At 34.4% G+C, this 13,983-nt stretch overlaps 1 protein-coding gene across 1 annotated transcript; it reads right to left on the bottom strand.

Annotated features, from left to right (window-relative positions):
• Positions 1-6,892: 6,892 nt before the first annotated feature.
• Positions 6,893-7,408, bottom strand: LOC130974624 (uncharacterized). Its single transcript, XM_057899485.1, has one exon. The coding sequence runs from the start codon at positions 7,406-7,408 to the stop codon at positions 6,893-6,895; it is 516 nt and encodes a 171-aa protein (XP_057755468.1).
• Positions 7,409-13,983: the final 6,575 nt, after the last annotated feature.

Raw genomic sequence — 13,983 nt, 5'->3', positions numbered from 1 at the left:
ATATTTTATTACTCTATATATATACCATTTAGATACACTTCTATTCTCACACTTTCTACTACTCTTCTTCATCTTCTTCCAAGTTTACGAAATCAAAGTTCTGCTAATATTGTTTTTTGTTTGGAAAAATGGATCCAAACCAACTCAACTCTTTCTTCAATTACTTACAAAAATTTTCTCAAATTCCAAATACCCAACAATCTCAAACCTCAAACTCTCAAGTCCCAAATCAAAACTTCACACTACCGAATACATTTCAAAATCCAAATCCACAAAATCTGTCTAATTTCAATTTTCAAGCTCCTTGTAATAATCAATTTCCTATATTCCAACCGCAAAATCAAAATTCACAAATATCACATTTTCCATTTTCTTCCATATTTAACCCCTCTATCGAAAATGTTACTCCAACTTCTTTGCCGTTTTCAACTCAATTCAGTGCATCAAGACATAACTCATCTGGTGTTGGTGGCTCTTCTAACACATCCTCTCAAACTCCTATACAATCTAGTCCAAATTCGCAATATTCAGATTTTGTCAATTCTCGTGGATTAGATGCTATCGACCTTAATGATGATGATATTGAAGATCGGAGGCAAGATAGTATTCAACACTGACATTGGAAAGAGGATGAGATGCTGATAAGTGCATGGTTAAATGTTTCAACTGACCCTGTAGTTGGTACCGATCAAAAGGGGGAAACATTTTGGAGTCGAATTCATAGCTACTGTGTAGAATATTGCTCCAACATGACAAGGGGGGTAGTTGCATGTAAGAAACGATAGTATAAGATCAATAAGGCTGTTGCACAATTTGCTGGTTGCTACGATCAAGCTAGTCGAAACATAAGGAGTGGTTCGAACGTGATGATATAAAGGAGTTGGCTTATAAACTTTATTCCACAAATTATGGTCAAAAATTCACTTTTGAGAGGCATTGGAACATGCTTCGGTTGGAGCAAAAATGGAAAAGCCAACTACCTACACAGAGTGGCAGCTCAAAGAAAATCAAGGTTAGTGCAACTGGAGCATACTCATCCTCATCAAAGTGTAGCAATAAAAGTAGAAAACTGAACTTGATTTATGTTTTTCTTGACTTACTTCAACGGTTGGTTTCAACTATTATAAAGGTTGTCATATCGGGATTTCATTGTATTATACTGCCAAAATCTTACTATAAAATAATATACATGAATTACATTTGTATTTTATCATTAAACATTTTATCCTTAAGTTTTAAAGTAAGTTGTTTAATATACATGAATTTTTTTTTGTTTATAATTATTTTTTGAGTTAATTAGTTGATTATTGTTAATTATTTGATTTATTATTGAGGGCATTAACCATTTTATTAATTTATTTTTTATTGTTGTCAATTTTCTAAATTTATTATTATTCGAGTTAATTATTTTTTAAGCTCATTAATATTATATTTTCCGATTCATTAGTTTAGAAATTATCGAATTTAAATATTTAAAATTAGAGGTAAATACCAAATCGGTACCCGAAAGATTTTGGCGCTGACAAAATGGTACCTAACTTTTGTTATTGACAAAAAAGTCCTCATAAGATTTTAAAATTTGACAAAATCACCCCTGAAAAGATGATGCCACAGTGAATGGAAAATGCTAATGTGATCGTTGGAAGAAAGCTCCTGCAATGTTAAAACCACCACCAATCCCTTCTTCTTCTCCTCCTCCTCCTTCTTTCCACCACCAACCCATTCTTCTTCTTCTTCTTCTCCGGCGCCGGCGAGGGAGGCAGGATGCATGTGACGACGACACAAGAGAGTACGACCCACTATGGCATAATGGATGAGGACGACACATTTTCTCATGGCTGCTGCTTTACTTTCGAATCTCTTTTCTCCTCTTGCCTCAACTGCTGCGCGCCACCTCCACCACCACCAACTATATCTCCAAACCCTTTTCTTTCCCTCTCTTCCACAACAAAACCCTTCCTAAACCCACCGTCACCACCACAACACGTGCCGCTAGCTCCTACAACCACAACTCTCCAATCCCCAAGCCACAACAGCACCAACACTTGTCTCTCTTCTCCTTTTCTGATGACGACGAAAAACCACGTTAAGAGTGTGACATCGTTGGAATCTACAGTGACCCCAAAGCCTCCCGCCTCTGCTACCTCGCATCCCACACTCTTTAACATAGTGGTTAAGAAGGTGCTGGCTCGACCAGCTCTTCGGCCCTTTCTTCCCGTAAGTCCTCCCTCACTAGCGCTGAAGAAGAAGAAGAAGAATGGGTTGGTGGTGGGAAGAAGAAGGAGGAGGAGGAGGAGGAGGAGCTTTTTAACGTTGTCGGAGCTCTCTTCCGACGGCCACATTAGTATTTTTCGTTCACTGTGACATCATCTTTTTATATTATGGGTGATTTTTTGTCAAATTTTAAAATTTTTCGGGGACTATTTTGTCAATAACAAAAGTCAAGTACCATTTTGTCAGCGCTAGAATCTTTCGGGTACCGATTTGGTATTTACCTCTAAAAATTATATATTAATTTTTAAAAAAATTTTTTATTTTAAAGTTTAAGTTTATCGTCGAATTTATCGTTGGTTAAATCCGCCTATAGCTATTAATTTAATTATTAATTAATAATATATTACCATCGAATTTATCGAGAGAAAATCCGATGGTAAAAATTACCAACGGTAATATTCTGACGGTAATTAGCGACGGATGAAAAATCCGCCGGTAAACAATTACCGACGAGGTTTATACCGTCGGATTTTTTTGGTAAATCTGCCGAAAAATCCGACGGTACTCAACGTTTTTCTTGTAGTGGCTGCTGATGTGGTAGTTGATGTGTCAATTGACGTGGTACCTCTAGTTGAATCCTTCCTAAGATTTTTTGGGTATCCTCTTTTTTATTTTGTCCTCCGTTTTCATGATTGTCACTCCGATCTTGTTGTTTTTTATTTTTGTGGAATATTTACTTATTTTCATGGAGAAACTAGATACTTTTCGTCACCTTTAATTTCGACATTTTTCTATCCTCTGACAATTGCCATCTCTTTGCGAGTTGCCACCTATTTAGGAGTTTTTTTTAGCAATTTGCCATCTTTATGACAATTTGTCACCTTTTCGATAGTTTTTTAGCAGTTCGCCGTTTTTCCGATAGCTCACCATCTTTTCGGCTATTTGCCACTATTTCGGCAGTTTTGTCTGCGCTCTCTTTCAGCAGTTCTGTATGTACTTCTTTTCGGTAGTTTCGTCGGCACTTTTTTTTGGCAGTTTTATTTGCGCTCCGTTCTTGCAGGTCCATATGCCCCCGTTCCGTCAGTTTCTGCAGTTTCTCTTTAGTTCGTTATTTTAAATAAATTTCAAACTTAAGTTGCCACTTGAGTTTGTAGCATTCATTAACATATCTATATATTTATTATACGATATTACATTTTTATTATTTTGATTCTTTTATCATTTATAAATATCCTTGTATATTGTATCATTTTATACAACTTAAATACACAAATATTTTTTTATTGCTATCTCTTACCTTTTTAAATGAATTTTTATTTAAATTAAATAAATAGGTAAATACCAAATCGGTATTCGAAAGATTTTGACGCTGACAAAATGGTACCTGACTTTTGTTATTGACAAAATAATCTCTGAAAGATTATAAAATTGACAAGCGTGCCCCCGAACTCGCCGGAGCACATCTCCGACAACCACACTGCTGACGTGGCCACTGTGTTTTCTTGAGATGGCAGCATTTCTAGACTAATTACCTAGATGTAATTAATAATTAAATTAAATCAATAATAAGTAAAAATTTTCCAACCCTAATCCTCCCTTCCTCCTCCCCAATACACTCTTGCTGTCTCACTCTGAGACGGGCCAAAACGACGCCTCAACTTCTCACTCTCACAGAGCTGCATAGTCGCCGTCTTGTCACGTCGTCCCTGTACTATCTCGTTTTCTCCATGCGGTCAAGCAGAAGAACAGGACATACAGTAGCGGCGCCTCACTCATCGGTCTTGTCTCCGTGCCTCTCGCCAGTAGCTGTGCCTCGTCTCCCCGTCGCCAATTGCTGCTCGCACCAGCTCGTTGCTCGCAACAGCTCGTGCTTGCAACCGCTCACAACTCACCTTCATTTGCCGCTTGTATCTGCTCGCTGCTCGCCGCCAGTCGCTACCTGTCGTGCCTCTTCTGTTTGTATTAAAGCAGCTGTCTTGGCTCCACCGTGACTTGCCTTCTCTGCCTCTGCCTCTACATGTCGTGCTTCTCAACCTTCTCAAAAGAACAAGAACAACAATAATAGGAAGGAATATAATTTGTGACTTCTCATTTTTTTCTAAAATTGTTGTGGGGTAAGCATTTAGCCATTAAAACAATGATCTCTGACTTACTTTGGAAGAGATTGAATTGTGTTTAGGATTTGGTACTAGATATAAAAGGATCCTTCTGGGTTTGGTACTTTCGTAATAATGAAATAGGAAATGTGGCTAGATAAGAGAACTTTACCTTTAGTTGTAAAGCTTATGAACAGATTTTCAGTTTTCATTGCCATCATAATAGAGACTTAGAGGAAAACTTTTTACACTGACATTTAGCCATTCTCATCTGGAGTAGGATTTTGGTAGTTTGTTGCTGGTAATTTTAAGTGTATGTGTGAGAATGAGAAGGGGGAGAGTTTGTTGGGGAGGGGTTTTGCCATCTCAGTAAAATATGGTGGCTACGTCAGCAGCATGTTTGCCAGAGATGTGCTCCGACGAGTTCGAGGTCATGCTTGTCAAATTTTAGAATCTTTTAGGAATTATTTTGCTAATAACAAAAGTCATGTACTATTTTATTAATGTCAAGATCTTTCGAATACCAATTTAGTATTTACCTGTTAAATAAATTTCCAAAAAAATTTTGCACTTCTTTTATATATCACATATAGTTTTCATTTTTAAAATTAGAAATCTGAAATCATTAACAAAAAATAACTCAGGCCAATTCAATATTTATAAATCATAGTTATATTGAAATAAATTATTCAAGAAAAACTTAAATTCAAGAGCAAAATTTTATTATGATCTCTGTCCATTTTAAGAAAAAATGTCCGCTCTTCTACGATTAAGAAATGATAATTTGTATCATTCTACACATCTGAGTCTAATATGTACATCTAACAAAAATGATGATTAGAGATCGGATATTATTTTTTAATCGTAAAAGAACAGATTATCCTTTCATAAAATAGACAGAAATTGAAACGGAATTTACGCAAAATTCAAAAGGCAATGCAAAAAAAGAAATAAATGATCTAATAATGTATCCATTTTTGGGGGTGTATAAAGAGAAAAGTGTTGTGGAATAACGTGGCAAGAGAAAGTAGCATATGATTGCCACTGTTATGTTCGAGTGTAGTTATGAAGCACCTTTCCAACCAAAAATATTCCAAAAATAAATAAATGAAAAAAAAAAAGAAAGAAGAACATGAAGGGACCCACGAGAAGAAGGTGGTCCCGAGCGTACTGGATTGCGAGGGGCATGCAAGATGCAACCTGTGACTCTGTCCGCCCCGCGTTCCACGCTCAAAGTACGTAATAGGTGGTTGCTTCTTATTGGCTATTTCTTAAAACGTTCCTCTCAACTTTCAAATCTTTATGTTCATCCAATCATCCTTTTTAAAAAAAAAAAATAGTTTCTATCCTTATTATTTTTTATTCTACTTTACTCCTTAACCTTTTAATTTTGTTGAAACAATATTTAACACATTATGTCAAGTAATTAACAAAAGATTAACCATGTATATTAAAAATAAATAATTCTTAAATTTTGATAAGATCAGAATAGAAAAAATATGATTTGGTAAATTAAAACCTAAAAAAATCTTATTTAAGCTTTATTTTTGAAGATTTGATTTTTATACAATGACGAAATAAAATTTTTATATAAATATTTAATTATATATAGCATATTATATTAATAGAAATAACTAAATATATAAATTTAATTATTAAATAATTAGATAAAATCTTTTACGCAGTAAATATATCAATTATTGGGCTAAACTTTTTAATCAACAAAAAATATAAGAAATTTCATGAGTTACTATAGTAGAAATCATAGCTAGTAACACTCACCCAAAGAAATAATAATAACTATAAACTATATTTGTTTTGTTACAAGAAATATTTGCATTACTTTAATTTTTCCACCATGATCTAGTATGTACTAATCTTTCGTTAGAGTTTGATATTTTATATGTTTAGTATTACAAAATATAATAAATAATCTAGTTTCTTTATTTATTTGTATTCTCAAATTTTAAGATATAAACTTATATTGTCCGACAAAAAAAAATTGAATTTGAATTATAGTTTAATAATGTATATTTCCTTTTCCCTTTTTAGTCTATTTCTCATTACTCGTAAGAAATTTTTACCCAAATTTTTATGTAAAACTATTTTGTATATATTTTGGATACAAAAGTATTTTTTTATAATAGATAATTACACAACTATTATATATTTTTATTGCTTTAATTCATTATTAAATTTAATATTATCAGATAATTTTACAATCTCAATATAATCACCAATAGTTAAATTTTATTATTGCCGCTTGCTTCTTTCTCGATTTGATCCATTGGACCGTTTCACACGCAATAAGGACTCCATCATATATCTTTTGATTCTTGACAAAATCATTTTGTGTCTCACCTACTAATTCTGACATAACTGCTTACATTCTCCTAACCAGCACCTTCGAGATTATCTTATACACACACCCCATTATTCTAATCGATCGAAAGTCTTTGATTTCCTTAACCCCAGTAAACTTGGGGGGCCAACGCCACCCAAGTGACATTAGCATCTGTCGGTAGCCTGGAGGATTGGAAAAAGCCCAGTACCACTGTGGTGAATTCAGCACCAATTTCATCCTAACACATTTTAATAAAGTTCATGTTGTAGCCATCACTACTTGGAGCCTTGAATGAATCACAATCCCAAACGGCCACTCTAACCTCTCCAGGTGTCGGTAGCAACTCTAAAGTGAAAGCATCCTCCTTACTGATCATTTCCACTAGACCATCTCTGAAACCTACCATAGGAGACTTCTGTTGATGATATAAATTCTTATAAAATTCTATAACAGCAATCTTAATCCTAACTTGATTTCTTATTAATCTTCCATTAATAATAAGAGCATCGATCCTATTATTTTCCCTTCTCGCAGAAGCTAAGTTGTGAAAGTATCTCGTGTTTTTATCCATGTTCCTCGCATGCCTAGATCTCGACATCTGATTCCAATGTAGTTCTTTTCTCACATACCATTTCTCATAGCATACAACTAGCGCCCGCCTTCTTGCTTCCACTATTCCATCATAATCCCCATTGCCCACCATGTCATCTATCTTCTTAATATCTTCCTCAAACTTCATAATTTTCTTGTCCATGTCACGAAAATTGTCTCTATGCTATCTTCTCAGAGGAACCGTTAATGCCTTCAATTTATCGGTGAATTGTACCTCTCCTAACCCTCTCTGTTCCTCCTCCACCAATCTTAGAAATCCTTCATGTGTGAACCACGAGTCTAAGCTTCAAAAATGGCCTCGGTCTATCCCTACGTCTATTATCTTCCACTATGATAGGACAGTGATCTGACAAACCCCGTGGAACACCTCTCAATCGAGTCTCCGAAAACCCCTCAAGCCATTTCAAGCTAACCAGAGTTCTATCAATACGGCTACATGAGCATCCTTTGAACTATGTATACTTTCGGTCAGTAGTTGGCAAGTCCACCAAACCCATGTCGTTTATCCAATTATTGAAATCTTCTGCTGACAGAGGTAAGCTATCAGTGCCTTGCCTTTCCTCCACCTATACAATTTCATTAAAGTCCCCCAAAAAACAACAGGAACCCTGGCACAAGCCAGCAACGTAACTTAACTCCTCCCATACAACAAGTTTCTCATCTCGAGTATGTCAACCGTAAACCAAGAAAAAAGAATAGTTAACATTATTCTCCGACAATACCCCTTCAACACACAACCACTCTCTCCTTTATAGCAATTTTTCATTTTAAACTATACCTCATCCTATATTAACAACAGCCCTAGATGCACCAACAGACCCCACATACTCCCATCCTGCACCATTCTCCCAAATTTTTGACACATCAAACCTTGTTACTAACTGTCTTTTAGTCTCAACTAGACCTAACATATTCAACCTGTGTTTCCTCCTGAGGTCCTTAACCATCCTACACTTTCCATCACCCCTTAACCCTTTAACATTCTATGAACTTAAAATCATTTAAAAACATTATTACACACCTTTTTGTGAATTTTTGGCGTGTTTCGTCTTGCTCTAGCCTTCTGTTTTGTCAATCTTCTTTTCTGAGCAATTTCTTCATTATGTTCTTGAAGAATAGTCATGATGTCCTCTTCTTCTTCATTATACAGTATTGCTCCTGATTCCTTAGCTAACTACCAAGTTCTTTTGTTTTTCATCAGTTGCTCATCCAAACTTAAACACTCATTACCACTAATCTCATCATTATTGGCATGCCCTTCTTCCCGCATGTGGTCTCCCATGTCTCCATTGGCCTCTCCACCATTTTGAACCTTTAAATTTCTGTCACTAACCAAACTAGTTTTTAGATCTCTATTAGTTAAGTTTTCATTAGCTTTACCACTGGATTCATAATTAGCTTTATCACCGTCTTCATCATCGGCCCCTGCGTTCGCAGCCTTATCCCCTTGGAGTCCCTTAACCAACATCTTAGCCATATCAAACCCTTCATTGTGTGTTTTATAACCACAACGCACCCCTAACACAACACAATTTTCTCTAACCACCTCCCGAACACCGTCAGCACCTTCCATCTCCCGCGCATCAACGACGCAGCATTGCACGGCTACTCCCTGGATCAGAGTCTGCCGCGAGTTGGCTCTACCACCGTAACCACCTTGGCCTTCGACAGCATGGTCCTCGTCTTGCGTCGAGTCAGCGGCCACCACACGGCCCAACTAGCACCGCCGATCTTCCCCTTCAGATTGCATCAACCAGCGACCTCCAACGCATGTCACTCCCTCCCCAATCTCGTCACTAACGCCCCTCAAGTCACGTGGGTTCTCAAGCAACATTGAAGCATAGGTTGACCCGGTACCAGAGGCATTTACCCCACCAACCCAACCCATCTTCCAATGACCCAGCTCACTATAGCCATCATCAGCGCCCTTCATAATTGAAATTGATCGTAGGCCATGTTGACCTAAATAACCCTTGTTATATTTGTTTAATTTAGAGGCTCCAACAATAACTTGATCGCTAATATCATTTTCTACCTTCCTTACCATCCTATTAGGATTACAATTATAACTTCACAGAATAGTAAGTTTAGAATCTCCTTCATTACTCTCCTCATATCCCTTTAAATCTGCCAAGCCTTCAATGTCGCCATAATTTGGCTGATACGTTACCAATTTTCTTTGATTGCGTCTTGAATTATCATAACTCCACTCGTTCAAAATTGATTTTGAATTTACCACTCTATCCTCATCTTCAACCTCCTCTTGTAGCACCTCCGTAGCTACTATCGCTACCTGATCTCCAAAATCTATCAAATTTGTTAGCACTTTTGACCTTGTAGCTATATCATCACACTCCCTTATTGTTTCATCTTTATGATGATTGCATCTTGCAGCATCTTCTGCCACATTTTCCAATTCACAGCGCAAGCCAAATACTTCCCAACCCACCTCTTTTACCAACATGTCGAAACCACTAGTACCTATGGTGATATGGATACATTCATTGATTGCATCCATGACACAGGTATCAATAAGTATACGTCCAACACTGAATGAGAAGCACGATTCCGTCTCTTTATCACACCCAACCATCTCACCCCATTGACCTCTTATCATCTTGAAGGTATCCACTGACTAGGCATGTAACAGAATTCCGAAACACTCTAACCACACTCTTCGAGATTCGCTTTTCTTTGACTCGTCCCACCTCCAAACATTATGAAATATTTGTAGTAGGCTATTCAATTTAAATGTGTATGTCTCTTCAGCGTTTAACAGACTGTCGAAAGTGAAGAGAGCTTTATACGCTTCCATTTCACATACTTGAACAACTTGAGGCAAGTTCTTCGCAATTGTATCCTTAAAGGATCTAAAGTCAATAGCCATTGTCGTTCCACCTATTAGACTTTTCTGTAGCCATTCCAAGTTTTTTTCGCTACAGCCACCTTCAACTTCTTCGCCCACCCATTCCCATGTGGATCTTGGTCCTTTTTGTCCTTTCTCACATCTTGAGCTCCGCTAGCTGGGGATTTCTGAGTATTCTACCGTTCTCGTTGCGGCTAACTTTCATTTCGGATGCCATCTCCTGATTGTAACTTCTTCGTATCCTTTGCATCTGACGTTCTCCTGTATTTTGTTTCTCCGACAGACACAACCTTACCTCTCAATCTCATACGATTCATTTCTGTGATAGCCTTCAATGTTCCTCCCTTCGTAGTGTATCGTATGAACACAAAAATATACAAACTACCACCTTTTTGTTTACGTGATAGATATATATCATTTATGCGTCTAGTCCAACTGAATAGCTGAAACAGTTCTCTCTTCGAAATGTCTTCTGGGAAATTATCCAAAAAAATCGAGAACAACTTATTCTCTAACCGCTATACTCTTTCTGATTTCAAACTCTAGGATCCTTGATCTGATTCTTAGTTCTATCCCTCTCTGTGTTTCCTACTCACTCTCTCTCTCTCTCTTATTCTCTCGCTCATCTCTAACAATTTTTTGTTAGTTAATTTTGATAAACCTAGAACTATATATTCATCGAATATTTTCACCAGCACAACGAAATGTTTCCAAGCCTTTTTTCTAGTAGTTTTGCTAACTCGTTGGATAAATGTTTAAATGTTCCTCTTAATCATCTTACATTTTTTAGATCAACTTTTAATAAATGTGATGAAAAAAATTCGTAGAAAACTAACGTTTTAAAAAGATAATTTTTTAAACAAAATAAAGTACATTTGTCTCACAAAATTGATAATTATTTTTATCCCTATTTAACCTGAAAAATTGAATAGATTCTCTTAATTTTTTTCTTATTCACCCTGATGCTAATAACAAAATTGTGAACACTAGGCTAAATTTGAGACTCAAAATAGCTGTGATAAGGAGACTTAGCTTTAACCTCGAGAAACTTGATTACACCTAACCACCTATTGCAATGTGATTTAACTTAGCTCTTTGTTTCTTTATTTCTCATCACAAAAAAAAAAAAAAAAATGATCTAATATATCTCTTTCAATTTTACTAATTTCATGTTTTAGAAAATCTTAGCGGCACAACAATACGAAGTACCTGGTGCTGAAGGAATTATTTTATTGAATGATCAACGGTTACACTCACTTGGTTCCTGTTTGGAAACTTAATTAGTGGAATGCAACCAAAATTAATTCCTTTGACCAAACTTAATTAGGTGGATTACCATGTATATTTGGTTTTTCAGTTGATTATTAAGGAGTCAAAATTAATTACATCACAATAAAAATGTTCAATTTTCTTACCCAATTACTGATTATCGGTTGTAAAAATCAATTTTAGAACATATTACCAAACATAAATTAATTTACTTCAAAATCAATCCAAACATAGTTAATCTTGATCCTATTGGTCCTTAATAAATTTTTATTGGACAAATTAATCTCTAAAATAATAATAGTTTAGTTGAAAAGTAATTCTAAATTTTAGTATATAAGAGACCAATTTATTTTTCATTAAAAATTAATTTAGCTAATATTATAAAAAAAGATACAACTAACTTGATGATTATTTGTGTTACAAGCTAATTTTTAGTAACTGTATTAAAAACAAATTAATCCAAGTTCAAAATAAAAAATTAATTATTCTCCATATATAAGTTTTTTTTGATACAAATGTATACAAGTCATTTATATTCACGCGCATATATTTTCCTTCATGCTATTACTGCACGTTTTTCTTCATCTTCTTTTTTTTGCTGCATGTTCTTCTTCGTTATTTTTCTTTTTCGTTGTCGTCATCACCAACACCTCCTCCTCCTCCTCCTCCTCCTCCTTCTTTTTTTATTGGAATTTCTTTTTCTTCTTCCTTTTTCTCTTTCTCCTCCATCATCAGTTATCTCATTGTTGAAGATAATGAATAATTCAAGTTTAGATTGTCAATTGAATCAGAATAAAATTGATTATTGTTTTGAATTTAATCAAGTGGCTGAGGTGTGGTTCGATTCTAGTTAATTTTTTCGTTAGTAGTTTATGATTTTATAGGTGAATAATGTTTCATCATTGATGGTTTGAATTGAATGTAACGTAAAAGTTCTGCATTAAAGAAAATATTTTTCTATATTTGCAGCAAATTTGAGTGTAACACGAAGATATTTGAGTATATTGTTTAAAAATTTTTGGTGTATATGTGTTGATAAGTTTGACATAATTAAAAACTCTTCTTCTCCCTCATCCTCCTCATCTTGTGCTGCTTCTTCTTCTTCTTTTTCATCATCATCTTCTTTTTTTTTTCTTATTCATCTTTTTTTTCTTGTTTTATCTTCTCAAATTTCTTCTTATTTTACTCTTTTAACAAGAATAAAAATAAAAAATCAAACAAAGAAGAAAAAGAAACACATGATGCTTTAAAATTACTTGGAAGAAGATGAACTTATATTCATTCAACTAAAAGAAAGAAAGAAATAAGGAAAAAAAGAAGAAGAAAAAAAATACAGCATTAGAGGAAATATTTTTCTGTATTTATAGCAAATTTAAGTATAACACGAAGATATTTGGGTGTAACTCGAAGATATTTTCGAGTGGACTGTTTAAGAATTTTCGGTGTATGTATGCTGATAATTTTGCATAATTCAAAACTCTTCATCTTCAGCTGTTTCTTCTTTTTTTCATTATCATCACCATCTTCTTCTTCTTTTTTTCTTATTCATCTTTTTCTTTTTATTTTACCTTGTCAAGTTTATCCTTGTTCTACTCTTTTAATAAGAATAAAAACAAAATAAATTAAACAAAGAAGAAGAAGAAACACATAATACTGTAAAATTACTTTAAAGAGGATGAACTTATATTCATTCAACTAAAAGAAAGAAAGAAATAAGAAAAAAAAGAAGAAAAAAAATACAACATTAGAGGAAACATTTTTCTATATTTACAGGTGTAACACGAAGATATTTGGGTGTAACTCGAAGATATTCGAGTGTATTGTTTAAGAATTTTTGGTGTATGTGCGCTGATAAGTTCTGCATAATTAAAAACTCTTCTTCTTCATCCTCCTCATCATCTGCTGATTCTTCTTCTTTTTTTTTTTATCATCATCACCATCTTCTTCTTCTTTTCTTCGTCATCATCACCATCTTCTTCTTTTTTTCTTATTCATCGTTTCCTTTTTATTTTATCTTATCAAGTTTCTTCTTGTTGTACTCTTTTAATAAGAATAAAAATAAAAATATCAAACAAAAAAGAAGAAAAAATGTATAATGCTGCAAAATTACTTTAAAGAGGATGAACTTACATTCATTCAACTAAAAGAAAGAAAGAAATAAGGAAAAAAGAAGAAGAAAAAAATGCAGCATTAGTGAAAATATTTTTCTATATTTGCAGCAAATTTGGGTGTAACACAAAAATATTTGGGTGTAACTTGAAGATATTCGAGTGTATTGTTTAAGAATTTTCGGTGTATGTGTGCTAATAAATTCTACATAATTCAAAACTCTTCCTCTTCCTCCTTCTCCTCCTCATCTTCTGCTGCTTTTTCTTCTTCCTTTTCTTATTTCACATTCTCATAATTCTTCTTGTAAGGAAAAAATCAAATAAAGAAGAAAAAAATACATAATGTTGTAAAATCAATAGAAAGAGGAGGATGGAAAAAAATTGTAGCAACAACAACAGTAATAAAAAAAACGACGATGAAGATGAAACACGCAAAAAAAAGGAGAAACACAAAGAAGGAGAAGAAAAAGGAAA

Source organism: Arachis stenosperma, chromosome 4 (assembly GCF_014773155.1).
Source record: "Arachis stenosperma cultivar V10309 chromosome 4, arast.V10309.gnm1.PFL2, whole genome shotgun sequence".
NCBI classification, from domain to species: Eukaryota; Viridiplantae; Streptophyta; class Magnoliopsida; order Fabales; family Fabaceae; genus Arachis; species Arachis stenosperma.
This window is presented reverse-complemented; position numbering and strand designations above follow the sequence as displayed.

Coding starts and splice junctions, on each gene's coding strand:
- LOC130974624 (XM_057899485.1), bottom strand. CDS start 7,408: ATGGACAAGAAAATTATGAAGTTTGAGGAAGATATTAAGAAGATAGAT.